We start from the raw sequence: 26,968 nt of genomic DNA on the forward strand, positions 1-26,968 counted from the left end.
TATCAAGCGCAGCGTCAAATGTGGTCACTTGTCTTGATATACCACTTCAAGTTATCTGTTTTTGTGTTTTTAGCGTAAGTTTCTATATTGTTGTATTCACCAACAAACAAGTTAGCAGGAAGCGAACACCCCAGCACAGAAAAGTAGTTGGTCTACAAAGGTACCTTGGTTGCACGCTAGCAACTGGCGTGGTCACAGGGTGTTTACACTGAGGTGACAAAGGTCGTGAGATACCTCCTAACATGGTGTCGGACCTCTTTCTGCCCAGCGTGTTGCAAGAACTAGACGTGGCATGGACTCAACAAGTCCAGCTGAGCCATGCTACCTCCGTAGCCGTCCATAATTGCAAAAATGTTGACTTCGCAGGATTGTGTGCACGAACTGACCTCCCGATTGTGTCCTACAAATGTTCGATGGAATTCATGTCGGGCGATCTGGGTGGGCCGCGCGGGATTAGCCGAGCGGTCTCAGGCGCTGTGCCGGCCGGGTGGCCCAGCGGTTCTAGGCGCTATAGTCTGGAACCGCGCGACAGCTGCGGTCGCAGGTTCGAATCCTGCCTCGGGCATGGATGTGTGTGATGTCCTTAGGTTAGTTAGGTTTAATTAGTTCTAAGTTCTAGGGGACTGATGACCTTAGAAGTTAAGTCCTATAGTGCTCAGAGCCATTTGAACCATTCTGAATCAGGCGCTGTAGTCATGGACTGTGCGGCTGGTTCCGGCGGAGATTCGAGTCCTCCCTCGGGCAAGGGTGTGTGTGTTTGTCCTTAGGATAATTTAGGTTAAGTAGTGTGTAAGCTCAGGGACTGATGACCTTAGCAGTTTAGTGCCATAAGATTTCACACACATTTGAAATATTTTGATCTGGGTGGCTGAATCATTTGCTCGAGTTGTCCAGAATGTTCTTCAAGCAAATGGCGAACAGTTGTGGCCCAACGAGAAGGAATCTGTGATCCATAAATATTCCATTATCGTTTGGAAACATAAAGTCCATAAATGGCTGCAACTGATCTCCAAGTAGCCGAACATAATCATTTCCTATCAAAGATTGATTCAGTTGTACCAGAGGAACCAGTACTTTACATGTAAACACAGCCCACACCGTTATGGGGCCACCAGCAGCTTACACAGTGCCTTGTTAACAACTTCATCCATGGCTTCGTGTGGTCTATGTCACTCAAAACCTACCATTAACTACTTGTGAAATCGGGACTCATCTGACCAGGTCACGGTTTTCCAATCGCCTGGTGTCCAACTCATATGGTCATGAACCCAGCAGAGGCGCAGCGGGAGACGTCAGTAGGGGGGCAGGGCGGTTTCTACCCCAAAGTGTCATTATCCAAGATGGCGGAAGGGCGTCATTACCCCAGGGGCGGCGTCACCCTGAAGTACCATTATCCAATATGGCGACCGTGAAGCAAGTACGCAACGTCACATGACGTCAGGTGATGATGCAAGTACTGTTATCGAAAATGGCAGCTTTCGGCAGGAAGATAGGTCAGTTGGGCCGTCTCTACTAACCTAAGAAAATGGTGGTAAAGTAAGGGCACTTGGGTTACCTCCACTAACCTAAGTCACTTCTTCCTAGGAACTGCACATGAATCTTTATTTAAACAATTAGAACAAGTACCACCATCAAGTGTTTTCGCCATCCTCTTGGAAAAAGGCCGTGAATTTTGCTATAAGAGCTTACTCCTGCAGCTGAGGCAAGTTAATATGGTGTCGCCCCACTGGAGACTACTCATTCAATTCAAATATAATTTTTTATAAATTTAACTTTGATTAAATTTCTTTTAATTTATTATCTACCCACAGCATTAGTGTCGTGTTACCGCCACAAGAGGCTGAGATACAGGTGGTCCATGTTTTAGTAGCTGTATTACATGCTCTCATTATGCTCTGGACATAAGTTTTTATTTAAACAATTAGCGGTAGTACAACCATCATATAGGGAAGACACCTAGTTTCAACTACTTTTCAAGGTCACCCAACCATATTTCCTACACACATTGAGGGACGGATGTCACCCAGTTTATTTATTATGCTGGTACAAAAACTCACCTTGCCAGTGGTCTAGAGGTGGGGGGGGGGGGGGAGGGGAATTGATGTGAAAAAGGGATCAGCCTGTTCTGGGATGTTGGAGAGAGGAAGGAGGGTATTTTATTTATTTTTTGAACAGTTTATTTAGCCACAGATTTCACCTAATTTATTTATTTATTATGCTGATGCAAAACACTCACAGTGATGTGCTTGGGTCACAATATACAGTTTACAGACCTGGAAACTACTTTTAAATAATGCATTATGCTGATATGCAGAGACGCAAACAACTCGTAAGTTACTCAAATAATCCAGTACACACCATGCAGACATGCAAACTACTCGTAGATCTGTAAGGTGTCAGGCAAATCCAACACTTTCCATGAAAACCCTGACATGATAAGCAAATCCAGTAGTATGTCACATAGCTCCAAATAAATCGTGACATTAAATTAACCAAAGTAATACGAGTAACGAGTGAGCAAATGGAATACAATAGACTAACACAAGAATGCCTAAGTGCAAGTCATACTTTCTCACCGTGAGACAGACGCAGTTCCGAGGGGGAAACAAGAACAGAAGCCGAGAGCAGAACCGTGTTAAGCTGGAAGGCCCTACGATAAGGGACGGACGGACACCCACGTCGCCAGCTAACTGCTGGGACCACACCACCCATAAGTTTTAGCGTGAGACTTTTTCGCATCTATGTTACGTCAAGACCACCCCCCAGCCAATGTTAAAAGCTAGGGCCCTCCAGAAGAACAGTATAGATATTACGATAACGCTAAAAGAACCACACCAGCTGCAAGTTTTAGCGTGAGACTTTTTCACGTCTCTGTTACTTTGCAAACTTTAAAAACATTGCCCCACCACGAAAAGTATAACGTTTCTCATTGGATAGACAGAATTTTTGTAGGCGGAGCTTAAGGTTAACATTGATACCCTGATTGTTCAGATGAAAACAAAGCCAGATAGTTTTTTAAAACCAACTTCGGTAAATTGTAGTAAGGAGAAGTTAGGAGAGAGTTGCTTCCGAGATGGCGAGGTGAGCGGAGCTGTGCTGTCCTCCGCCCCCTGACGAACACCGACAAGGTAATGAACGCACGCGATGCCGCATAACAGCGCACAAAGCTTCACTCAGAACTGCAGAAGTCTCATCTGGTACACCCCCTTTATGCGTAATACTAGTGTCGTTCGTCAATTAAAGCTCATGGTGTTCACATTTGCCACTTGAAGTAAAAATCTGAAACGCAATGATTTTTCTGTTATATAGTTATTGAGAAGCCACATCAGCCACTGTAATTTACGACAAGTTAGATAAGTAATTAAAGATAATTGAGGGTCACTGTAGACCATTTTGATAGTATTCTCTTTCGTGAAACTTAATTTAAACCTAGATTATAGATGTGATATGGCATAGGTCATCCTTCGATCCATTGTAGAACTTGGAAACCCATTCAGGGAATATTCGTTCACATTTTTGTTGAACGCAGTTGGTTTTTACCATCCTGTATTAAAATATTTCCTTTTATCATTAGTGCAATTTATAAACAATTTTTTGTGAGTAGAATAAAATTTCCAATGGTAAACTTAACTGCTTTTTCGACGTTATTTTACCAGCTAACTAAAAATAGGAAAGCCTTGAACCCCTCCCATTAAATTTAGTTAGTATTAAGATTCCTTTACAGGGAGTGCAGTGGAGCTGATGCTGAAATCATTAAGTATTTGGTTATATCATCGCTAGTCTCACTGAACTCTTCTGAATTCTACATGTGATGTGTGGTCTGACGTCTCCTTACCAGCAACAGGTTCCAGGTTAAAACCAGTCAATTCCCTAAAAAACACGCTCAGAGCGTCGTTGCGCGAATGTGGTAGGGAGACACGATATAGAACAAACAGACACCACGCAGAATGTTTAGAAAATGGCGACCCTGCCAGGATGGTAAAATACCATGATTGAAGGTTGACCACATGCCTAACTAGGTCAGAAAAATATATTGTTGAAAAATTTTTGTAAAAAATTTTTTTTCCTAAAGTTTTAAATACTCGAAAACAGTAGCTGCAGCGATAGATATAAAGAAAGTGTCAGAGACAATAGCATAATTAAGTTGTGAATTTTAATATTGTTACAATTAAGTATTCTCCTCAATGCAAGCGCACAGGTGGTGGATACATCGTTGACAAGTTGATTCTGACCCAACAAGTAAGTGAATGGATTGTCAGTCTTGGTAGTGTCAAGTCGTGTGAACAAAAAGTTTATGAAACGCGTGAGATCGTATGAGCGCATGTTGACTCGAAGTAGTGCGCGTGAATTCTTTTACAACAGAAAATAAGGGATTCGGAAAGATTAGCAATGGCAGATCGAGACCTTGACCGATTTGAGGTAGAGACCCAGCATGAAAATGGATAGAGAATAGAAGACAGTACAACAGATGATGCAGTATCGCGAGAAATAGGACATATAACGTACCATAACGAGGATAATGTACGCCAAGGCATGGAAAACGTAAGTCAGAATACGACAGAGGAGCAGGAAAGTAGAGAGACAGTCGATGAGGATCCTAACTTGCGTCTTGAATACGTAGAACCCATAGTACAAGTAATCAGAGCTCCCTCACCACAGAGTACAAGGAATGCGAGCAGAAATGTGTCACCGCACAGTTCAATGTAATCGGTTGCGAACCAACACTTGGGCGAAAAAATAGAGCGTAGGACGTCGGAAGAAAACGCAATAGGACCCACTAATCTGGCAGAATTATTACAACAAATTACGGAAACCATGACAAGGCAAAATAAAGACATAGCGAACCAAATTCAAATTCAGAATGCAGAAACCACGAGACAACTGCGTGAGATTAAAGAACAAAACAAAAAAATTCAGTTACACCTAAGTCATATTGAAGACGAGGCAAAAGAATCTCGAGAAGTGATAGGAAACTTAGTAACAGGTTACCATCAATTGAGAACAGACATTGACAACGTACAAGTGGACGTACAAACATTGCGTAATGACACTCAGGACGAGGTCAAAACATTACGTAAAAACACCCAGGGAGAAGTCAAGAAACTAGAGAAACAGATAAACGTAATTACTAGACAAGCAGCAGGTACAGTGCGTGAAGTTGTTGAAAACAGTGTGTTACACAAACGTATCACAAAAGCAGCGCTGAAAAGATATGATAACCGCATAGTCAAAATAGAAGCGCAAACGAAGCGACAATTTCAGAAATTGCGAACAGAGTTGTTGCGAACCATTGAAGAGCGTAGTGAACAGGACCGAACAAGCACAGAGTCTGCAACCACATCCGTATCTGTAACAACACCGGAAAAACAAGCAATTAACGAAGATATCATGCATTTGCGATTCCAATCACAGGTGGAAAGTAACATACGTGACAATGGAAAGCCAGGTCGCAAAGAGTACAGTACAATGCATTCAGCTACACGTTCACAACCGATGGAAGAAAATTATTGCGTACCACTCCAACGATACTACGCAAGGGTAGGCGAAAGTTACAGTGGACAATATCCAATGGATCTACCACAACCGGAAAGAACGACGGGAGAAATGATCAGAAACAAAAGTGGCGAAAAATCGCGAATTTCATATGGAACTATGACAAAGTACGACAACGATCATTTCCTCACAGTCAGAAAATTTCATCACTTTCGAGAAGGAAACTCATTACATCCACGAACTTTTATTGATCAATTCCGAGTAGGATTACCAGAACACTGGACGCTAGCACACAAATTAGACTTTATATGTGCACACATGTCAGGAACAGTCGCAGAAACCATGCAAAATGTTGCAGCGACATGCCGATCGTACGAAGATTTCAGAGAGAAGTTTCTCTCACGATATTGGTCCAGCGAAGCACAGAACAGAGTGAAGTACGAATTATTACAGAACCCATATTTTGAAAATTCAGGAGGGAAGAGTCCCGTGAAATTTTTCGAATTAATGGCAAAGAAAAATCAGTGCTTAGATGTACCATACAGTGACGGAGAGTTGATTAAATTATGCGCGATGAAGCTACCATTGAAATACCAGCAATCATTAGTAGGTCGCGGAGGCAATGACGTCGAAGTATTCAAAGGTATTCTAAGGGAACTAGAGTTCATATTTTCGGAAGATGACGCAAGAAAAAGACGAAGCGCACGTGAAAACGAAAGCAAAAAGCAGTGGAATCCACAAGACACAGTGCGAAGAAACAATAATTACGAACCATGTGATAACTTCGCACCAAGAAACGACAATAGGTTTCAACAAAGAACCGGTTATGGATTTAGAAGAGAATATGGCAATAACTATAATTCACCCAGGAACGGCAGTAACTATTACAGAGGGAATAACGACAACCGGAACGGGTACTGGAGAACCAATAGACTGACAAATTATCAACAAAGAAACCGCTATCAACAAGCTGAACAAGAAAAGAGAATACAGATAGAAGAGATGGAGGTAAGACCACCAAACCCCTATAAACGTTCGATTGACAGCTAAGCGCCCATGCCAAAGAGAATGACGCACCGACCCAGGACAATTGCAACACCTTGAACAGAGAAGTAAAAATCTTATCACGAGAAGAGAAGAAGGAAGAAACAAATCCGCAGGGACCAGATGAAAACGAAGACAAGAGAATAACAATATCGTGTTGGGACGAAATTAATTGGGAGAATACTGACGAGGAAGACGAATTACCAGAGGCATGCACAACGAATGTAGGAGGAAAGGACGAAGTAATGAGTATTGCAGAGCTATTTGAGATGGAAACCAGGGAAAGCGAATTCAATGAGGATAATGCGCAGTCGACAGAAGTTGAAAATAAGTTACGAGTGGGCACACAACCCAACGTATATAATGAAGGAAGTTATGAAGCGATAATTAGAGCATTTAGATGCGATTATGTGGAAGTAGCGACGAAGAAGGAGAAGATAGACGAGGATGAGGAAAAAGTAGAGGATGCTGAAGAAAGCGTAAATGAAGGAAGAAATAGAGAAGAGGAAATAAAAGAGAGAGAAGTAGCAGTCGAAGCTTATCCAACAGAAAGTTCGAATTCACAAGGGAAATTCCTAAAAAGACTCATGTATGATTCAGTGGAGGATTCGTTGATGCAACAAGAAGAAGAACAGAACCAACCCTTTCAAATTCAACCAATTGTGAAGGCCATGGTAAAGCATATCCCAGTCAATATTGTAATTGATAGCGGAAGTGAACTGACTGCGATCTCAGAAAATTTATTCATGCAGTGTAATGCCAATGAAGAATTGCCAGTTCTGAAAACACGTAAGATTAAAGTAAGAGGTCCTATTAGAAACAATGCTGCGGAAGTTACGAGACAAACAAGGTTAACTCTTTCGTGCCAAGGTCAAAAGATCGAAGCCAACTTCGTGATTATACCTAAACTAACTGTAGAATTGATTATAGGTGCAGATTTTTTTAAATGAGAGACGAGCGATAATAGAAATGGGGGAAGGTAGCGCAACATTCGGGAATGTCACACTTCTCTTTGAGCAAAAGCTAAAATTAGAAGAAATACCAGTTATAAACAAACAATTAAGAATGACGCGAGATAAAGAGGATGAAGAATTAGAATGGTATGCACAAAAGGGGGAATCGCCTCAACTCATGTTAGAAGTCCATAAAGAAATCGACGAAAAATTGCAAGAAGTTCAAGGTATTTCGGAACACAGTAAAAGAGAATTAGAAGGTATTTTACGAGATAAAGCAGAGGTATTTTTACCTAAGACTGGCAGTATTAAGCACTTTCAGTACAAGTTTGAAGTAAAACAGCACAAACCATTTAGAGTGCCACCCTATACAATCCCATTAAGCTACAGGAATAAAGTATTCCAGGAGATTTCTAAAATGTTAGATGACGATATTATTGAACCAGCTACCTCCACATATAACAGCCCGCTCCATATTGTACAAAAACGAGATTGGAGCATCAGGTTAGAGCTTGATTCCAGACAGATCAACACAATCATAATCACTGAGACAGATCGCCCATAAAAATTAGAGGAATTGATACAAAACTTCCACGGTGCTAAGATATTTTCATCAATTGATTTATGGAGTAGTTTCTGGCAAATAGAATTGGCCCCAGAATGTAGAAAATTTACAGCATTTATCGTATTCGGTAGATGTTACCAGTTTAAACGATTGCCATTTGGCTTAAACATATCATCAGCAGCGTTTATTAGGGGATTTAATACTATACTCAGTCCTGAAATTTTACAAAAAATTACTTGTTATGTTGATGATGTGATTATGGCAGAACCCTCTTGGGAACATCACAACGACACATTAAATCAGTTTTTACAGATCATGAAAGAGCATGGGATCACAGTAAATATAACAAAATCCAAATTTGGAGGGCGAGAGGTCAAATTTCTAGGACACATAATTCCCGAGAAAGGGGTAATGCCCGACCCAGAAAAACTAACGGCAATCAAAGAATTCTGTACTCCATATAATAAGAATACTCTCAGAGGATTTCTAGGTCTCACCGGATTCTATAAAAAATTTATTTGGATCGACTCTCTCGCAACACCACGCCTATGTGCATTGACTGGAAAAAACACGCCATGGGTATGGGATCAACAAGCCAATGAAGAATTTTTAAAAGTGAAAAACGCACTAACAATAGCACCGATTTTAGCACATCCTGATCTCTCACAAATTTTTTGTATGGCCACTGATAGCGCGAAAACAGGTTTAGGAGTTGTTTTATTCCAAGAATACGAACAGGCAGGGCTAAGATCATATAGAACAATTGCATTTGCCAGTTCGGTACTCACAAAAAGCGTGAAAAACTATTCAGTCACGGAGCTGGAAGCATTGGCCATTGTATGGGGCTTCCAACGTTTTCGATACTTCCTATTCGGAAGAAAAACAAAAGTATACACTGACCACAAAGCATTAGAATTTCTGTTATCCGCCAAAATAACTCATGGGAGGTTAGCCAGATGGATGTTAATACTACCAGAATTTGACTTCACTATTACACACATACCAGGACCAGCGAATGTATTAGCAGCTGCTTTATCACGATGTCCACAGGGTGCATCCAATAACATAGGTTTGGAAGCAGCAGAAGACCAGTTTACAATGTACTATTATGAAACAAGTACCTTTCGAAAACTACATTACGACAGTATTGAAAAACATAGGAAAAGAACAGGACAAGGATCCCGAAATACTAGGAATCAAACACAAGTGGAGAAGTAAGGATTTTCCAGACATTCGACAGCACTATCTCGTAAAAAACAATGTTTTATTTTTTAGACGAAATGTTGCAACGAATGAATGATTAATTTTTATCCCAGATGAACTAATTAATAAGTACATATGGTATACACATTTAAGTAATGGCCACTTTGGACCAAAGAAATGCTTTTTAAAAATAAAACAAACAAGCCATTTTCCTAATATGGAAAGACGAATTAGAACAGTATTAGTCAAATGCAAAAAATGTTTGAGGGCTAAACACGTCACTTTCCAAACCGAACCACCTATGTTTCCAATAATCCCTAAAAGATTAAAACAAATAGCTGCAACAGATTTGATGGGGACCCTCCCACGCACAAAAATGGATATATTTTCATATTTGTCGTTTTGGAAATTACTTCTAAATGTGTTACCTTGACACCATTAAAACGGGCAACAGGTCTTACTATAAGTAAAGCATTTAGACAAGATTTTCTCAGACAAGTAGGCCGAGTAGAACGAATAATTTCGGATAATGGCCCACAATGCAAATCAGTGCAATGGCAGAACACGTTGAAGCAACACAAAATAAAACCCATCTACATATCTTAGTACAAACCTAGCGTAAATCCAGCAGAACGATCTATGAAGGACATAGGCACTTTATGTCGATTATATGCAGGCAAAAGACACAACACTTGGGATATATACCTTAAAGATTTTCAAGAAGTAATAAATGAAATGCCACATAGCACTACACTACTACCTCCAGTTACTGTACTTAAAAATATTGAACCCCCGAACATAACCAGAGAAAATGTTAGATTTCCTATTGTACCACGTAGACAGCACAAACAAGTCATAGCAACAGCACTCTCCAACACCAGAAAGGCAGCCATTAAAAGAAAAGAAAGAGGAGATAGAACAGCAATTAAAAGAACATACCAGTAGGCCAGAAAGTATTTGTAAAAACACACCATCTCTCCAGCAAACAGAAACACAAAATACATAAGTTTTACCCTGCATACAAAGGACCTGTCATAATTAGCCGAATTGCTCATGATAATGCTGTGGAACTAATGAACCCAAAAACAGGCAATACCTTAGTACTTCACCATGTGAGCCATATCAAAAAGTTTGAAGATTAATTTTATTACTGGTAAATAATCAGCACAATATTTCAATATTATGTTGCAGAAAAGATCGTCAGGAGAAAGAAGAATGAAGAGAGAGGAAGGTGGGAAAAAGAAAGTAGTTTCAATAAAAACAAAAACAAAAATAACACCAATAGTACCATAGATTAAAGTGAAGGGATAAAGTGTAGATAGTCTAACAGCATGAAATACTAAAATGCTATACACCACAACACTACACAAAAAAAAACGAATTTGAGGATTTCTTGTAGAAGTTAAGATTCAAAATATCTTAGAATTGTAACATGGAAAGGGCGCCGAAATTTGTAAAGCTTTCTAAGAAGGCGTAAAACAATTTAGGTACTAGACATATGTTAGATGAATATAAGTAAAACTTTTTGTAAGAACCATTGTAAAAACTCCAGCAAAGACCAGATGCAAAGACCCACAAGTTGCAACGCGAGAAGTATCAAGAAAGAAAAAGACGTAATTAGCAAGACACGATTCCTACTAGGCAGAAGCGTCCAGAGAAGGGAAAGGACAGTGAGACCAACAGAAGGCCCTTGTAACTGGAGCGGGCAAAAAATTTGCCTGCTAGGCGGAACCCTGCTGGGACGGAACACCCTGCAGTGACGCGACGGGACGCCGAACGCTGGGTCTCCGAGTGCCCCCAATGAACGGAGCGAGCAAAAAACAGCCTGACGAGAAGACCACTTGGGCAAGCCACCACTGTCAAAAAAATGTGTAACAGTCACACTACCGCTATTAAACAGCACACTGATGCACAAAACTGACAGAAATGTATACAAAGTAAACATGACATGCCCAAACAATTTATCAAACTGTTACTAGGAGGAGAACTTCAAAGCGACTAGTTATCAATAAATATTTCCATATCCTGCCCAGAGAAGAACCAAGAATCAAGTAAAAAGCAGAGAAAACGCAGGAAGAACAGAAGTTGAAGATTTGCAAGATTGAGACCAGGAAAGAAGATGGGTGAAGAATAGACGACATACCTTCCCAAATCCCTATCCTATTGTAAACTAGTCGTCTGCGAAGTATTACAACGAAAAACGACTGCTTCCAGTGACACATAACAATGACCTTCACGCATACAAAGCCAGTAAACCACGAGATTTTGCACTCACAGCTCCAGTCCATTATGGGACCTCCACAACAGCAACACACACTTGCAAAGCCAACAAGGAACGACGAACGAAGCTGTACATCAAATACTTGCCCACATCCATCTCGCTCAAGTCCATCACCTTCGTACAAAAACATTCGCCAACCCTATGCTTAAACATTCATAGGATTGTGTGAATGTCTAAAATCATATTATGTGATGTAGGAATTGTGCAAAAGAAACGTGAGAAAAACTAAATAAGTTAAGCACACCAGTCAGCTAATAAACTACAAAATAACAGTCATTGACTACGGACTTAAATAAAAAATAGACTATCGATAAAAATAAGTCATTAATTCTTAAATGGACAGTATATAAAGAACAAAAGTAAGGCATAATAAACACTAAAACTATATGCCACTAATTTTCTCCTCATAAAAATAAAAGAACAACTATATTTTACTTTTTATCTCCATATAAAAACAAAGAATAAAAAATTATCTTGTTGGATGTTTTCCCTTTTTTTTAACATTTGTTAGGATAATATCTCAATACTTGTGTATGTATATTTCTTTGTCAAAGCAATTCTTGGAAATAATTCTTATTTGTTAGTGCAACAATGTTGAAATGAGTGTCTAGAAACAAAAACATTTTACTTGTACATGATATTTAGAAAATGTGTTAGGAATAGATTTTACTTAATTACTACATTTATAAAAACAATATTTCTAAGAAAATCGATGTGAAAGACTCCTCACTTTCGATAACAAACTTCTTAAAAAACAAACTTCACACTTAAATAAAGAAAGAAAATAATTAAAAATTAATAATAGCATAAAAATATTATTGTCATTTTTAATTATAATGTGGAAGAATATAAAAATATAAATTAGTAATACAAACCAGCTTAGAACCAGAATAACATTGCTGAACAGTAGGCAACAAAATTTAGTTAAAGCAATAATTTTTGACTGACTTAGACAATGATTCAATCATTGCCTAACCTCAGTGCAAAAATTAAGTTCGAAGAGTGGTGATATGAAAGGTGTCAGGCAAATCCAACACCTTCCATGAAAACCCTGACATGATAAGCAAATCCAGTAGTATGTCACATAGCTCCGAATAAATCGTGACATTAAATTAACCAAAGTAATACGAGTAACGAGTGAGCAAATGGAATACCACAGACTAACACAAGAATGCCTAAATGCATGTCATACCTTCCCACTGTGGGACAGACGCAGTTCCGAGGGGGAAACGAGAACAGAAGCCGAGAGCAGAACCGTGTTAAGCTGGAAGGCTGTACGATAAGGGACGGATGGACACCCACGTCGCCAGCTAACTGCTAGCACCACACCACCCGCAAGTTTTAGCGTGAGTCTTTTTCGCGTCTCTGTTACGTCAAGACCACCCCCCAGCCAATGTTAAAAGCTAGAGCCCTCCAGAAGAACAGTATAGATCTTACGATAACACAAAAAGGGCTACACCACCTGCAAGTTTTAGCGTGAGACTTTTTCGCGTCTCTGTTACGTTAGGACCACCCCGCAGCCCGTGTTAAAAGCTAGAGCCCTCCAGAAGAACAGTATAGATCTTACGATAACGCTAAAAGAACCACATCAGCTGCAAGTTTTAGCGTGAGACTTTTTCGCGTCTCGTTACGTTGCAAACTTTAAAACATTGCCCCACCACGAAAAGTATAACGTTTATCATTGGATAGACAGAATTTTTGTAGGCGGAGCTTAAGGTTAACATTCAGACCCTGATTGGTCAGATGAAAACACAGCCAGATAGTTTTTTAAACCAACTTCGATAAATAGTAGTAAGGAGAAGTTAGGAGAGAGTTGCTTCCGAGACGGTGAGGTGGACGGAGCTGCGCCGGCTGCCGCCCCCTGACGAACACTGACAAGGTAATGAACGCACGCGATGCCGCATAACAGCGCATAAGGCTTCACTCAGAACTGCAAAAGTCTCATCTGTTACATCCCCTTTTTGCGTAATACTAGTGTCGATCGTCAATTAAAGCTCATGGTGTTCACATTTGCCACTTGAAGTAAAAATCTGAAACGCGATGATTTTTCTGTTATATACTTATAGAGAAGCCACATCAGCCACTGTAATTTACGACAAGTTAGATAAGTAATTAAAGGTAATTGAGGGTCACTGTAGACCATTTTGATAGTTTTCTCTTTCGTGAAACTTAATTTAAACCTAGATTATAGATGTGATATGGTATAGGTCATCCTTCGATCCATTGTAGAACTTGGAAAGAATATTCGTTCACATTTTTGTTGAACGCATTTGTTTTTTACCATCCTGTATTAAAATATTTCCTTTTATCATTAGTGCAATTTATAAACAATGTTTTGTGAGTAGAATAAAATTTCCAATGGTAAACTTAACTGCTTTTTCGACGTTATTTTACGAGCTAACTAAAAATAGGAAAGCCTTGAACCCCTCCCATTAAATTTAGTTAGTATTAAGATTCCTTTACAGGGAGTGCAGTGGAGCTGACGCTGAAATCATTAAGTATTTGGTTATATCATCGCTAGTCTCACTGAACTCTTCTGAATTCTACATGTGATGTGTGGTCTGACGTCTCCTTACCAGCAACAGGTTCCAGGTTAAAACCAGTCAATTCCCTAAAAAACACGCTCAGAGCGTCGTTGCGCGAATGTGGTAGGGAGACACGATATAGAACAAACAGACACCACGCAGATTGTTTAGCGATCACTGAAATAATGCATTCAAACACCTGAAAATAATTCAACGCACAAACACACTGGGCAAGTAAAAAAATGCAACTTGCCAGCCACTTGAACCTTGATTCTACTGGATGGAAATCCTAAGTCCACCTCCTAACACACAGAAACTGTCTACATGCGGTAGATGAAGGTTAAGTTAGTGTACTTCATTTATTATGCTTGGCAAGCAGACTCAATTATCCATCCTAATTACTTAATTAATTATAAAGATCGGTCCTAATTTCACATCTATATTCATTGCGCATGGTTGAAGTAGAGGGGGTATAAAATGTAGACTGGCTATGGCAAGGAAAGCGTTTCTGCAGGAGAGAAATTTGTTAACATCGGGTATTGATTTAAGTGTCAGGAAGTCGTTTCTGAAAGTATTTGTATGTAGCGTAGCCATGTATGGAAGTGAAACATGGACGATAACTAGTTTGGACAAGATGAGAATAGAAGCTTTCGAAATGTGGTGCTACAGAAGAATGCTGAAGATTAGATGGGTAGATGATATAACTAATGAGGAGGTATTGAATGGGATTGGGGAGAAGAGAAGTTTGTGGCACAACTTGACCAGAAGAAGGGATCGGTTGGTAGGACATGTTCTGAGGCATCAAGGGATCACCAATTTAGTATTGGAGGGCAGCGTGGAGGGTAAAAATCGTAGAGGGAGACGAAGAGATGAATACACTAAACAGATTCAGAAGGATGTAGGTTGCAGTGGGCACTGGGAGATGAAGTTGCACAGGATAGAGTAGCATGGAGAGCTGCATCAAACCAGTCTCACGACTGAAGACCACAACAACAACATGCATAGCGCTGCACAAGGAGGGCTTAAAATCGCAAAAAGTAACTATACCATAAAGCTTGCGTTATCCAGGTGGAAAAAAATTCGTGATACCACACCAAACTTACTCAAATATCTATCCTAATTACGTAATTAATCACAAAGATCCGCCATAATTACACAAATGTATGCACAGTATAATAAAGATTTATACCACTCGAAACCAGCAACAGAAACACTCAAACTCTACCCAACACCTACAAGCTAGGGGTAAAAACGTCCAACTGACTAGATCCTGGTGTTGGACAGAGATGAATTTAAAAAAAGTGTGTTACCTGCAAGAGTATAGCATATCCCTTTTTGACGTCAGACACCACTACACACACGTACTAAAAAAAAAAAAAATTGCCCTAACCAAAGCCAAAACAAGCTATAGCAGCTGATGGAAAGAAAAGCATCACAGTACTGGGGGAAATCGTCATCCTAAAAGACTGCATTCTCATCCATATACAATCACAAACTATGAGATAGAGCTACTACACTGACAGTCTTGCGACCCGTGTAGCCCCAGCCGCAAGTCTCGCTGAAATGCCTCGCGGCGCCAAGGTGAAAGTCCTGCTTTTCCCCCAAATGCATCCTGTTCGTCTAAAAGTATACTGATGACCGATAGGTTTACCGTTAACAGTCGCAAGTAGACAGTGCTTTAAATCATATACAGAACACGTGGCTGTATATGAGTCGAACGAAGACTATGTCATGCAACTGATTCATCCTGACAGCGGAAAAATTGACCAGCAGCAACTTCTCCCCCTCTAGAATCCATCATAAGTCTACCATTAAATCGTACCTCGTTACAGCTCCATCTCAATCGATCATCAGCTACGGGACATGCTAATAATACCTCAAACACCAAATATTGACATGAGTGAGTTACAGGCATATAAGAATTGAATCCAACAAAGAAAAAAAACAGTAATTGTAAAAGAAGACAGCAAACAGGATGGACTGAGTGATTATACATAGACATAAATAAATAAAACTCATTAACATTTTGTCATAAGAAATTAGCTACTTTTGCCACAGCAAACAATGTACAATTATAAATTAGGCTCATTACCGACAATGAAACTTGTAACTTTGCTGCTGTTGGTCACTGGAAACAGAACTAGATAATTCTATAGAGACATAAAATTGTTGCCGGCTAGCCGGTACAAACAAAAAACAAATGTCTGCTGCTTTCCTGGGGACTCACTACCTTTCCCTGTCACCGCTGCTTGGTTGTTCATTTTCAGGAGAGGACTGGAATCCATGAATGCAGTACAAAAACAAAGGCTTCTCCAGCATTCGAAGAGGTCCTGGACGCCATTGGGTCCCGGGGGAAGTTCCAGACGAGGCTGAACATCGTCTTCGTTTGCTTTGCCTCATGCTTCGACCTGATGAGTGTCAACATGTTCTACCTGGCTATGCAGACTCCAGATCACTGGTGCTACGTCCCTGGCAGGGAGCTTTCCAACCTTTCGATTGAGGAGTGGAAGAACCTCACCATACCGAGGTTTGTAGCAGTAAATGTTTTAGCTTTCATCGATCGATTCTTGGTAGCATGTTTTATACAGTATGAATGGGAACACACACAACTTTGATGTAAAATTCTACAGTATTTCTTATTTTTGCACAAACCGATTTTCGGCTCTTATGCAACCGTCAGGTACAAAGATAAGTATGTGCTGCAGTGAAATTTTGTTGCCTCGTGTATTTTAAACTAGTGCATCTACAGAGTATCTCCATTTCCAGACATGTAAAATGTAAACGTTAGGTTTAAGAATAAAACAAGAGGGATTGTTTCAGTGTAAATGCTATGTAAGATTATTTAACTAAGATAAAATAAAGGAAGGAAGACGAACTATCTCGAAATAATTTGGAATGAATAAACATGTATCCATCAGCCTAAGCTTAGTACTGAATGACCAGATGCAGTTCCCTTACTCGCCACTTCAGACTGCAGATACTTCTCATAATCCCAGCCAGGCCCTGTTGTAAATTACACCTCTTTCGAATATGTATTGTTCAGTTTATTTTCTTCTGTGAACAACTGTTGTAATTTGTATACGGTCCATTAATTAATGTGTCACATATTTTATCTTAGTTAAATGGTCTGTCATCGCATTTACACTGGAATAAAACCTGTTGTTTTAATCCTAAAATCTAACGTTAATATTTCTAACTCTGGAAATGGAGATACTCTGTAAATGCACTAGTTTAAAATATTTGCTCGAACAAATTTCACTGCACCACATACTTATCTTTGTAGCTGTAGATCACGTAACAGCCGAAAATCTGTTTGGAAAATAAATAAGAAATATTGTAGAATATTACACCAGCATTGAGTGTGTTTTCATTCATAATTTTGGCTTTGATCTACTACAACTGCCTAGTACTTCAATGGAAGTTGAAACACACTACGTACAGCTTGTTATACATGTGTGTACAGCATAAGATGAAAAAAGATGGCAAAGACCAATCTTGGTTTAATGTTACCATTCACAAAATGTAGCGAAAACAGAAATTGTTGTACTTTCAATTTGAAAAATAATAAACAGATAGCGCAACTTGCTTACCTATAATACGGGATATGTGCAAAGCGTGCAACTACATTCACTGTCAGATCTTGGAGAAACATCTATCAGAAAATCGACCGAAGTTACGACTGTAGCACACATTTTAAAGGCAACGACGGATCCAAACTTAAAGATGTCTGACCACCGTACGCACAAAAGTAAGCACTACCAGTACTTAAAAGCAGTTTACATTACTCATTACGAAGAGGGCTCCAGGAAAAATTTGTATTAGAAACCACTTTATGGGGAGGGCAATCACATGTTAGAGACATTGTTTATAATAATAACAATAACACTCAGTAATCACTCAAATTATCACAAAAATTATGACAGTTGAAAAGTCAAGATTGTAAGGGTATTTCCAAAAACAACACATCTGTATTAATGTGCTTTATTTCTACAATTTCAAAATTTCTCTCAGTGGTTCGTATTCTCGAAAGATAAACTTGAAATGCGTCTCTACAACCGATAGTTGGGAATAAAGTGCCTTCAAACAGCTATGCGGCTTTTGGAAACACCTCGTCATTCCTGACTTTTTAATTGTTATAATTTTTATGACAATTCGAATGGTTATTGAGATTTGACTATTGGTATTGTTACGCAGAAACTTCTATTAGTTTTTACATTGAACAGACTGTGAAAATTGCACCTTTTTAAAGCTTGTCTTTACCGAGAAACTCACAGTAAAAAAACCGATGAACAGAATCTATATCAATATCCATACTCTGCAAACCACTATAAAGTGCACGGCAGAGGACACTTCAGGTTGTAAAAGTCTTAAGATATTATCGTTTTCCATTGACGGGAAAATGTTTGCTAAGTTGTCTCTTTAGTTAGTTTTCTTCTGTCTTCGAAGTCCAACATACGTAGTGGGTGCAGTATATTCCTAGATTCGTCAGTTAATACTAGTCCTCGAAACACTGTATGTAGGGTTTAGAGGTATTGTTGGCTTTAACGTTAAGCATTGTGCCAGGGGCCTGGGACGGAAGTGGGGGTGGGTTGGTGGGTTGGTGGGTGGGTGGGGTGTGGAGTTAAAACACACAAAATCCCCCATACGACTACACTCAGTGTTACGTAACACATGCACATGGGCCGAGTGTCTAGACCTCACACACCTGTTTCCTGTTTGCACTTGTTCTATTGTTGCTGCAACCACCAACTAAAGTTTGATCCTGAAATTGTTTATCTACTAATTGACTGCAGTTCAGGGAGCATACACACAATGACGACCACAAATATCTGGTGAAGACTCATATATATTATAACAGTACAACACGATAATGTGGGATGCACTGTCCACATAAAAGATATAAATCAGTCCGTGCATGACAGCTAGCATTTTTCAGAGAGTCATGCCTCGGGTTCTGTTGATCACAGAGATAAGGGGTCAAGCGTTCTCGATAGTTCTTGGCCTAGTGATCATTTGTATACCTATAGGAAGGACGGCCAAGCTCTAGCTTCTTCTTATTATTTTCGTTTTGGCCATTTGAGGACCACGTTGATTCGCTTCTGTTTTGTTTCTCCTGATCTTTCTCCCTGTCCAACATTCATTCATTCGCGTACTTTGCATCTTTCTTCGTTCTTCCGCCCATGATGATTCTGTTCTGTGTCTAGTTCTGTTCTCTAAACCCGTGAAAGCCTGCATTTTTTATTTAAAAATTACTCTATTGTATTTCCCTGGTTCCTACATTCGCATTTCTTCTAGATACCTTTGCACCTCTTGGATTCGGTGTACTTTGGTTCTCTTGCTCACCAAAAACTGTATTATTTGCTGTGTTAACCTCCCCTGGTCCATTCTGAGAATGTGCCTTTTGTTCTTCGAGGTCCCACTGTCCTCCTGAGAGTTTTTCGTTCCGTCAGTTCTAGTCTCTTACCAGGTTAAGTCTTTCTGCTGGATATAAGACTATTCCGTAGCACAGGGTCAAATTCAAACATTAAACACTTCCTCCAGCTCAGGCAAACTGAGCAGATTGGTTGGTTCTTATGCATTCAGTGTGTTCTAGGCTGGATCTAAGGCAGCTTATAAAATGATCATTTGTTCATGGGCACTTCCTGAGATAATCCCGATAAACCACGATTTTTCGGTACCAGGAGTACCAGTTGTGGGAGATCAGCTTCAGTAATATTTATTAATGACAGTTCGTCAAATTTTTATCATATGTTCTTAAGACGATGATGTTGGGGAACCTTGAAACATTGTTCAGTATGACAGCCCGTTAGTGGGATGCGGAGGTTCATAGTTACGTACTTACACGTGTAAATTATGCAGTAATATCCGATGTGAGGCATAAATGTAGATTTAAATGACGTAGTGAACAAATGGCAAATGTTCTAGTACCATCATAATGATTCTGAGGTCACAAAACTATGTTTTTAGTCAGCATTTTTTCACCAGTAAAACTTAAATGACCTGTTGCTCTGTATAAAGCGCACTTCACGCCTGTACAAATATGCCTGAAGTGTTACTGCGGTGACAAAGATGGGCTAGAAAGAGTCTTAAATAGCAGAAAAGAACTTAAAATTACAGCAAAAAATTATTTAAAAAACTGGGAAGATTACAAGCTGAGTAAAATATTTGTAATAATATTTTTTTTCTTTTTTAGGGTACGTATCTTAAGCCGGGCGTTTTCGATGAATTGCGATCGATGCGCAAAGAATAAAAAAAATGTAAATCAAATGATTTTGTTTTAACATATTACGCGTACTTATACGTTGTTTATTTGTGTCAAAGTGTAAAAGTTTGTTGAAGTATATCAATGAATAGTCAAAGCTTTACTGATCTGTAGAACTGGTTTTGTATGAGCAGCACATCTTGCCATAGCAGTGAAAAAAGGGTGCCACCAGAGGAATACTGTTGGAGCACGAAAGAGGCGTTTATGTTCCTCTTTAAAAGACTCTGTCAGAAGATGTGGGGAACCAGCTGCCTCAACCGTCATTCCGCCTTCAGAAATTTTGGCATGCGAACATAATCGCGCGCTTTTGTGCTGTAAGAGGGTAGCAGAAAAACGAGACGGCAGTTATAAGAGTCGAGGGGCACGAAAGGGAAGCAGTAGTTGAGAGGGGATTGAGGCAGGGTTGTAGCCTGTCCCCGATGTTATTCTGTCTGTATATTGAGTAAGCAGTAAAGGAAACAAAAGAAAAAACTGGACTAGGAATTAAAGTCCAGGGAGAATCAATAAATACTCTGAGGCTTCTCTGATGACACTGTAATTCTGTCAGAGATAGTAAAGCACTTGGAAAAGCAGTTGCAGGGAATGGACAGTATCTTGAAAACAGGGTATAACATGAACATCAACAAAAGCAAAGTGAGGATAATGGAATGTAGTCGAGTTAAATCAGGCGATGCTGAGGGAATTAGATTAGGAAACGATACACTTAAAATTTAAAATAGTAGAGGAGTTTTGCTATTTGGGAAGCAAAATAACTGAGGATGCTCGATTTAGGGAGGATATAAAATACACACCGGCGATGGTAAGAACAGTGTTCCTGAAGAAGAGAAATTTGTTTAATCGAGTATAGATTTAAGTGTCAGGAAGTCCATACTGAAAATATGTGTATAGAGTGTAGCCATGTATGGAACTGACATATGGACGATAAACAGTTTAGACAGGTAGAGAATAGAAGCTTCCGAAATGTGGTGCTACAGAAGAATGTTGAAGATTAGATGGGTAGATCACGTAACAAATGAGGAGGTACTGAATAGAATTGGTGAGAAGAGAAATTTGTGGCACAACCTGACTAGAAGAAGGGATCGGTTGGTAGGACACGTTCTGAGTCATCAAGGGTTCACCAGTTTAGTACTGGAAAGAACCATGGGTGGTAAAAACCGTAGAGGGAGACGAAGAGATGAATACAGTAAGCAGATTCAGAAGGGTGTAGGTTGTGGTAGTTAGTCTGAGATGAATGGACTTGAACAGAATAGAGTAACTTGGAGAGCTGCATCAAACCAGTCGTTGGACTGAAGACTGCAACAACAACAACGTTGTTTTCGAACATCATGAATTATCTCGAAGAGAATGGTCTATTGACACACAGTCAACACGGATTTAAAAAACATCGTTCTTGTGAAACACAACTAGCTCTTTTCACACAAGTGTTGAGTGCTATTGACAAGAAATTTCAAAGTGGTTCTGTATATCCAGATTTCCAAACTGGCTTTTGAAGATGAGCAACATAAGCGGCCTTTAGCGAAATTGCCTCCTTATGGAATATCGGCTCATTTGTGTGACTGGATTCGTGATTTACTGTCAGAGAGTTCACAGGTCGTAGTAAATGACGAAAAGTCATCGAGTAAAACAGAAGTCACTTCTGGCGTTCCCCAAGGTATTGTTATAGGCCCTCTGCTGTCCCTTATCTAATTAACTATTTAGGAGACAACCTGAGCAGACGTCTTAGGTTGTTCGCAGATGATGCTGTCGTTTATAGTCTAGTAAACTCATCAGATCAAAACAGATTGCAAAACGATGTAGAGAAAATATGTGCATGGTGCAAAAGTTGGCAGTCAACCCTAAATAACGAAAAGTGTGAGGTCATACACATGAGCGCTAAAAGGAATCCGTTAAACTTCGGTTATACGATAAATCAGTCAAATCTAAAGGCCGTAAATTCAACTAAATATGTAGGAGTTTGAATTACGAACAATTTAAATTGGAAGGAATACATAGAAAATGTTGTAGGGAAGGCAAACCAAACGTAGCGTTTTATTGACAGGACACTTAGAAGATGTAACACATCTCCTAAAGAGGCTGCCTACACTACGCTTGTCCGTCCTCTTTTGGAGTACTGCTGCACGGTGTGGGACTCTTACCAGATAGGACTCACGGAGTGCATCGAGAAAGGTCAGTACAGAGCAGCACGTTTTGTAGTAGCACGAAATAGGCGAAAGACTGTCACGGACATGACACAGGATTTGGGATGGACACCATTAAAACAAAGTCGTTTGTCGTTGCGGTGGAATCTTCTCACGAAATTTCAATCGCCAACTTTCTCCTCCGATTGCAAAAATATTTTGTTGACGCCGACCTTTATAGGGAGAAACGATCGTAGTAATAAAATAAGGGAAAACAGAGCTCGCACGGGAAGCGAAAACGGTTCGTTTTTATCTTTTTCCAAGATCCGTATAGCCGGATGGGAATCTGAACTTCCGTCCTTTCAAATGCAACCACAATGTGCTAAACATTGCACCATGTCACGCAGTGGGCAGTCGGGAACCTCTTCATGAGGAAACAAACTACCTGTTACAAAATGTCAAGAAGTACGTTTTCAGTTACTTTCCTTTTTTTATCATTTTGTTGACGCGAAACCTTCAGACACGCACCAGTCGGTCAGGTTGATAAGGAAGAAGATAACGCTAAGGGGCGGTGTTGACGCAACGACTTTGCGAGTGGCATGCGGGTATTTCGAGAAAATCTATTATCAAGGCCCATAGAACAATCCAAGTCGAAACAAAATATCGATATGAAAGCAGAATATGGCTAGACATTGTTGTCCATAATCAGTAATTGTCGAACGGTAATTGTTTATCGTATATTAACGTTATTGGAGGAAGAACAGAACAAAATGACGCTAGAGTGTATTATCTCTGACAGAGGCACGTCCACGAAGCTCTCGCTAAGTTACGGGATTAATATTGACGTAAGAGTTAATTTACTTAATATTACATTTTAGACTAGTGCATTTACTTCTTCGCTAAGCTATCTATTGAAGGTTTCGCTTTTCTGAGCGTATTTAGATCGACAAGAAAGTATTTTGTAAAGGCCGATAGTCGTTAGTTTTGTTTACATTTTAGGCGTAAATTGCGGGTGAGTGTAGGTACTTTTTTTTTTCACTAGACCTGGCGGTTCAAAGTTAAATTAAAAGTGTAGGTAGTCAATTAGAACTTTCGAAAGTAACTTTAAAAGTTTGTTTACATTAGCGTTTAGTTACGTATTAGTACAGGCTACGCAATTTCAGTGATCTTGTGCCAAGTTATTCTCTGCTTTTGTGTAAATTTTGTGTAAATCGTTTGTGCAAATTTTTCTATCAAGGCATTTGTGACCAATGTAGTGGTTGCCGTAGAAACCTGAAGGAGGGGTGTTCTGTGAACACAGTAGATTGTGGTTTAATTGGGGCGAATGTAGCGGCGAGGAAACAGGGCTAGATAATGAGGCTCTACCATGACAATGTAGGTTATGTAGAAAGGACAGAAAAAACGCTGAACAGGAGGCAAAGATTTGTGCCCTTAAGGATGAATTAGAAAACGCCGGTTTGTAATTATGTAGGCTTAGGGAGAAAAACGAGATGGAGTGCTGGGAAAAGGTAGCAAGCAAATGGTGGAAAAGGGAAACTGTTCAAAAAACTTTAGAAATTCCGTTAGCAAATCAATTTGACTTACTATCTGAACTGGTATGTAACTGGAAGTAGGTTGAAGCAGAATATTAGCTTAAAGAAAAAAGGCAGGTCTGGATCAAATCAGAGTAGGAAAAGAAGAACTCTACTTTTAGGTAGCAGTCATGGGAGGGATGTAGGCCAGCAGTTCTAGGAGAAATTAGGTAAAGTGTACCAGATCTTAAGTTTTGTGAAACCAAGTGCTAGCCTTAACCAGGCAAGAGAAAACTTAGGTCAGGTATGCAGGGACTTTGAGAAGGAAGATCAGGTAAGTATAGTTGGGGGAGCAGGAAACAGCTTCACTATGAATCTAGGATATGGTATTAGGAGTGACCTTTTAATGTTGATGCATTAAGTTGTTCTGAAAGAGGTCCTGATATTCAACAATAAAAGTGGGTTAAAAGCTGTTAGCTATCTGGGGGAGCTAACCTTGAATTATTGAGCCATTGTTTCACCAGGTACCCAGTCTAGCTTACCAAATTCCCAAGCAGATTAACACTAATTAAAATCTTTTAGTAGTCATCTTACGACAACCGGTGATATATATATAAAAAGAGAATTTAAATATAAAGAAATAAATCAGTTTATATTTGGATATTTATTTCAACATTGATCATTGTCCCGTTAAAATTTCTGCATATTAAACTTGATTCATAACTAAACTGGTGCCTTATTTAGGATTGTGAAAATGTGAGTTTGTAATCTTACGGAACACATCAAATATGGAGCCAAGATTGGGAGACTGCATAAAACACTACATTCATAAAATAACACACGAAGAACGTTGAAACATATACGAGAGGAAATTAACCACAACCAACTGATTCAATTTTCACCCAAAGAAGTTACGTTCGTAGCACAATCCTGTCCGTCATGAAATTACCACACATAGGTATACTAAATTCATACTAACTCAATGTGAAATCTTTGCGAAAAGAATAGCTGAGGGCTACTTTGATGATTACACTACATGCTTCACGTGGTCAACTTGGTTTACACAAAGAGTGTAACTCCACAATAATTTTGATAATTATAATAAATTACATCGAACCACAAATTACAAAAGAAAAATCTCGAACTGGTTACTATCGCCTTACTATTAACCTGATGGGTCAAACAATTGTATAAGCACGTGGTACTAGTCTCACAAAGTACACCCCATGTAGGCTGAACATCAAGAAAAGTTGCTATATTGAAAAATATTGTGAAGACGAGACGTTATAATCTCACGCACATTCGCATTTAAGATTGATGATCTTAGTTAGAGTTACTGGTCAACACGTGGTTCCACTTTACTCACAAAGTAGTGACAAAGCAACTACTGGAAGATATTCTGAACCTCACACTCGAATTACATTGTGTTGCAATTTAAGATAACGTTAGATATTTTAGATCTAAACCTGAAATAAAGGTGATTAAATTTTCAGTTATGCTGAACTTAAGAAATCCATTGTCCTATGGACTTAGCAGAGACGCGCTTAGCCGGAGATCTTACCACTTCAGACGCTCACCACGGACTGACTGCCGTGGGCCCCTACCAAGGGTGCTTCTAGATACAAAACGGAAGTGACCAGAGATGCAGCTTCCTATACCAACATGACAAGGGACGAACAGGACCATACTAAGAATAGAAACCTCTTTGCTTTTAGAAAGCGTAGCTACCTGTTCCGACGTTGGTCCTACTGTTCTCTAGCAGACAGGCTTGTCTGCTACCATCAAGCATGCAACTAGAAATACATTTGCTCATTCATGCTTTCACACAGAAGGGAAGGGGGATGACAGTATCTTATCATATACAGTATGTAAAACAAAGCGCATGTAGGTTCCGTATGAGGCTGTGTGACATGAATTACATATAAACTGTGTTTTAAAGTGTAGTGGTGTGACAGATCATTCTTGATTATGTGTAAAAGTAACACATTCCACTGCTCAGTCTCCTCCCAGATAGTCAGAAACACCACAGTAAATTTAGAAGTGGAATGATGCCGTAAATGACAACAGTTTTAAAAAAATTAACATGAAAGGAATCCAACGGGGACCTTTCAACCTGGACAAAGTAGGACAAGGAACTGGGCACACAGATGTGGTGTTTGTGGAGGTCTTTCAGCGCCATGATCGGCCATAGGTAAACACTGCTGTAAGGCGTGTAAACACTGAGCTGAACAGGATGTGCCAGACACTGGCAAAGTCCCACATGAGTGTTCTTCCAGTTGATGCTGTTGCTAGGGGGGATACACAACACATGGCCTGCACCTAAATAGGAAGGGGAAAGGTAAGTTAGTTTCTCTGTTAGCAGAAACTGTAAGGGAGGGGGGGGGGGGGTGCACAGTCACACAAGAGATGATCCCTGTGGTTAATGGGAACAGGCAGACAGGTTTTCTAGGTTGATGCCAATGTCCAGACAGACAATAATCACGAAAAATAGAATAAAAGAAGCGTCATTAACAGTAAATAGGGATAAAGCTAAGGGTAGTGTCAATTTACTTCATAAAAATATCAGGAGAATAAAAAATAAAATAGATGAGCTGTTAGTGAGTTTAGATGATCTTAAAAATAAGAATGAGGTTGATATTCTTTGTCTGTCTGAACACCATGTAACTGTGGGGATGGAAAGTGTCAGTATAAATGGGTGTAATTTAGCATCTTACACTTGCAGATCGAGCATAGATAAAGGAGGAGTTGCCATTTACACAAAACAAGGGGATAAGTACAAAACTGTAGAAGTAAGCAAATTTTGAGTCGATTAGCACTTTGAAGTTTGTGCATGTAAACTACAGCTAGATAATGTACTGTTGTTATTAGCAACAGCATACAGGTCACCATTAGGAGAATGGCAGCTATCCATAAAGTAGTTTGACTCCCTATTACGCTGTCTGTCAGACAAAAAGAAGAAGTTATTAATCTGTGATAATTTCAGTCTAAACTTTCTCAGCAGTTGTGATAGTAAA

General features: G+C 39.5%; 1 protein-coding gene across 1 annotated transcript in view; it reads left to right on the top strand.

The window, feature by feature from the left end:
• Positions 1-26,968, top strand: part of LOC124789719 (solute carrier family 22 member 7-like) — a 154,953-nt gene that overhangs the window by 20,581 nt on the left and 107,404 nt on the right. The window contains exon 2 of the mRNA XM_047257170.1: positions 16,332-16,591. Coding sequence (XP_047113126.1) covers positions 16,332-16,591 — 260 coding nt within the window. The remainder of the gene's footprint in view (positions 1-16,331; positions 16,592-26,968) is intronic.

Source organism: Schistocerca piceifrons, chromosome 3, assembly GCF_021461385.2.
Source record: "Schistocerca piceifrons isolate TAMUIC-IGC-003096 chromosome 3, iqSchPice1.1, whole genome shotgun sequence".
Classification (NCBI taxonomy): domain Eukaryota; kingdom Metazoa; phylum Arthropoda; class Insecta; order Orthoptera; family Acrididae; genus Schistocerca; species Schistocerca piceifrons.